We start from the raw sequence: 4,075 nt of genomic DNA on the forward strand, positions 1-4,075 counted from the left end.
AAAGATCTCTAGAACTTTTTCATCTTGCAGAACTGAAAGGAGGTTTTAAAATATTCATCCACAGTGATCTTTAAAATACGGTACTATGGTTTGAATTTTTTCCTCCTTTCTACTTCTCTGTAGTTTCCAATTTTCTATAAAATTAGAATTTTTAAAAGAAAAAATGTGAATCAGGCTTATTAAATTTATGTGTTTCAAATAAAATTGTTCAGGGCAAACAATTTATTAGCATTAGACTTAAATAGCAAGAATCCACACTAAGGAATGAGACAGGTGTATCACGGTTACATCTGTTTGAGGACCAGCTCCTTCTAAAGCAGTGGTTTGCAGCCAGGGTTGATTTCACTCCCCCAGGGGACATTTGGCAATGTCTGGAAATATTTTTTGGTTGTCACAACCTTGAGAGTAATGCAAATAGTATGAGGTTGTGAAATCCTGTTCTAAAGAGTGGAGCCCCAGAAGCTGCTGGGGGGATGGGGGGTGGGTGGTAAGGAAGGAAGACTCTAGCGCCTGGAACCAGAGCATTAACTAGGGAGCAACCAGGCTTGTTCAGGGCTGGGGAAGGTACAGAAAGCAGAATCTTCCCAAGATTGTAGGATTTTAAATCTGTTACATTTGCATGTTAACTTGAATTTTCAGCAGCTAGAACTAATTAACTTTAGCACCTGGTTTGCAAAATTATTGGTTAAATAAAAAGTTACAGTGTGAGTAATAACCACCCGTGAGTCCCCTCATGAACTCCAAAGTTGCGGGCTTCCTGCTGGTGGGCCGGAGGCAGCAGCTGAGTCTGGAGGCGGCCCTGGTCCAGTCTCCAGGGAGCAGAGCCGAGCCAGGTGCTTAAAGAGGGCTTCCTCGGGGTCCAACCCCCATCACCTTTCCTCCGGTGTGTTGTCTGCTGCACCCGCTCATCAGCGGGGAGGCTGGTAGGAGGTTCTCTTAGAGGAGAATCCCATCCTCCTTCAGACGTCCTGCGGAGAAGGCAGGTGCATCCACGTCCCACATCCTCACACCAAGGAAACGCTCTCTCATCTAAACGCCTCCCGCTGGAGCCCATCCTGACCTCTGACCCGGTCACTACCCGGTGTTGTTCCTCAAAAAGAGATCATTTCGAAATTCAAAAAGGTTAAAAAATGTTTCATTACAAGCATTAACCCCGTTAGGCGCTTTTGCTCGCTTCCAATCTCCTGAATAGGCTTCATTTAAAGGCCCCAGAGGCACCAAGTGACAGTTTTACGCGGGTCATCAGTTCGAAAGCTCTGGAGAGTCTAAGAGAAAACATACAATAAGTCCCCCGCCCACCCCCGCCGTCATTATATAGAAGAGAGAGAGGAAATCCTCCTCACGCGGGGGCCCCTTTTGTGTCGTTCCTGCCAACGCAGCAGCCCTCCTGCTATATAGACCCGCGCGCCCGCCCCACCGCACTGAACTCGCATCCCCGCATCCAGCAGCCATGGGGAAGGTGAGCCCCGCGCCGGCGGGAGGGGCCCGCAGCCGGGCTGGAGCCCAGGCCTCTGAGCCCTGTCCTTCCCTTCCCTGCAGATCACCTTCTACGAGGACCGGGGCTTCCAGGGCCGCCACTACGAGTGCAGCAGCGACCACGCCAACCTGCAGCCCTGCTTCGGCCGCTGCAACTCCATCCGGGTGGACAGCGGCTGCTGGATGCTCTACGAGCAGCCCGACTACCAGGGCCGCCAGTACTTCCTGCGGCGCGGCGACTACCCTGACTACCAGCAGTGGATGGGCCTCAACGACTCCGTCCGCTCCTGCCGCCTCATCCCCCACGTGAGTCCGGTTCCCCTGGGCCTGCCGTGCCCTCGGGTCATACCAGTGCTCCAGACACAGTGGTCAGGCTGCAGGACGGTGGCCTTCTTTTGCTGGCTCTAACCGGGTTCTCTTTCCCTTTATTAATGTCTTTAAGGTTTCTTTCCACCGAAAAATTGAGTGATGCAATGCTCTTAATTGAAATTGTATTCTCCTTTGCTAAAATTAAGCTCACCTCTACTGGGCAAAAGTGGTGCACGGCATTAGTTTAGAGCATCTGTGCCACCGCTGAGGAATAAGCAATAGGTGAACTCCTCACACCCAGGTGCCCTTAGGCTAGTTACTGGGCTACTTCTCTACTTCCTCATCTGTAAAGCGGGGTTAATAAGGGCAGTTGGTTCATCGAGCTGTGATGAGGTCAAAAGGAGATTGCCCAGCACCTGGCAAACTACCCCCTCCTCCAAATATTAACCATTATGAATATCAAGGGTCCCTCAAGTTCTGTTTTTTGATTAGGCAAAACAAATAACCAACAATGTGATTCTAGTAGCACCTGCAAAGCCCACTGCTACCCAAGTAAAGCCTGAGCAGCCTGGAATTCTACAGTTAGGGAGGCTTTTATTTGCCTATGACAGAGTCCTATGGAAAATGTACCACTCTGGGGAAATTTGAAATCCCCTCAGAGGGTTGAAAGCCTTGATAGGACCCAGACTGGCATTAGGAGCCTGGAAATCTGGGCTTTTACTTTCCAGCCCTGACCCTTTGATTACAGCCTGAAAGCTCTAGTCATTAGTTTCACTTAAAAGAAGAAAAGACTAAGAATGGTTGCTCCACGTGTGTCAGGCTGTTGTGAAGATCAAATTAGACAACACACACGTGAGTCTTTTGCAAACCATGGAAGATACCTTATTAGCAGTTTTTTATACCTCAGAATGAATTGCTTATGAGAACATTTCCTAACGAGGATTTAATGGTGGAAGAAGGAAGAAGGAATTGAGTGGGTACCTGCTGCGAAGGAACAAGCAGATAAAAGAACAAGTGCTCAGGAAGAGACAGACAGGATTTGCCCAGGACTGACAGCCTGTCCTTACATTTTTCTAAAGGTTTTATAATCTATTGATCTAGACAGGCCTCCTTCATGATCTTGAGCTTCTATTTTTATTAATTACCTAAAAGTGTTTTGCCAGACCATATATTAGAGGTGAGAACTGAAACCTAATCGTTACGATGGCTCTTGCTTCTCAGGATTTTAGAATAGCAGGACTCAAAGCAGAAAGGAAGGGATTAAGGAGTTGCCTGGGCTGGACTGCCACCTCCTGTGCTTCACTTTGGGGAAAGCAATTCGACTTCCTCTCTTCCCAGCCTCTTCTAATGCTATCGAGATTGAAAATAATGCCTTTTGCCAGGGATATATTTGTCTTTTTATTTTAATATCTAATTATTTTTATATCCTCCAAGGAGAGCTCCAGACCACTGTTTAAGTCTATAAAGGAGAGAGCAAAAATTATATATAAAAATTGTCACTTAAGAATGGTACTAAGTAGGTACTAAATATGATTCGTGTAGGTTGTGGCCCTAGAAAACTATGGAGCACCATGAATGTCTTGATCTGTGTGAATGGCCCCCTCTTCAGTTTTGCAGTGTGCAATCTACCCAACTATACCCAATGGCCCTGGTGTTGGTTGTCTTTTTAATTTGTCATCTTTGATATAGAAAAGATTTAAAAAATGCCCATTCCCCCAGCAGTGTGAGTGATTGGTTGCTAAAGGCTAGGTTTTCTGACCCTTCCCATCTGCTGATTGCTGAACCCAGACCAGCTCCCACCGGCTGAGGATGTACGAGCGAGAGGACTACCGAGGCCAGGTGGCGGAGCTCACGGAAGACTGCTCCTCGCTCCGCGACCGCTTCCACTTCAATGAGATCCGCTCCCTTCACGTGCTGGAGGGCTGGTGGGTCCTCTATGAGATGCCCAACTACCGCGGGCGGCAGTACCTAGTGAGGCCGGGGGACTACAGGCACTACCACGACTGGGGGGCCCTGGATGCCAGAGTGGGCTCCCTGAGGAGGGCCGTGGATTTCTACTGAAATACTTTTACTCTACTGTTTTCTCCATCTGGAAGCTAATAAAATATTTCCTGTGTGTCTCCTGCAGTTATGTAGCTTTCTTTTCCTTTCAGATTCCTTGGAAAGAAAGGCTCAGCAAAACTAAGCTGGGGATAACGTGGATTTTCTTACATGTATCAGCGGAAAGGGTGGTGTGGGGAAGCAGTTAAGAGGACAGGCTCTGGAGCCAGAATGCCTGGGTCCACATCCA

General features: G+C 48.1%; 1 protein-coding gene across 1 annotated transcript; it reads left to right on the forward strand.

Annotated features, from left to right (window-relative positions):
• The first annotated feature begins 1,450 nt into the window (after positions 1-1,450).
• LOC132521671 (gamma-crystallin F) lies at positions 1,451-3,846 on the forward strand. The gene is made up of 3 exons (XM_060151332.1): positions 1,451-1,459; positions 1,540-1,782; positions 3,574-3,846. The coding sequence occupies exons 1-3, from the start codon at positions 1,451-1,453 to the stop codon at positions 3,844-3,846; spliced, it is 525 nt and encodes a 174-aa protein (XP_060007315.1).
• The last annotated feature ends 229 nt before the right edge of the window (positions 3,847-4,075 follow it).

This window comes from Lagenorhynchus albirostris, chromosome 6 (assembly GCF_949774975.1).
Source record: "Lagenorhynchus albirostris chromosome 6, mLagAlb1.1, whole genome shotgun sequence".
Taxonomy (NCBI): Eukaryota; Metazoa; Chordata; class Mammalia; order Artiodactyla; family Delphinidae; genus Lagenorhynchus; species Lagenorhynchus albirostris.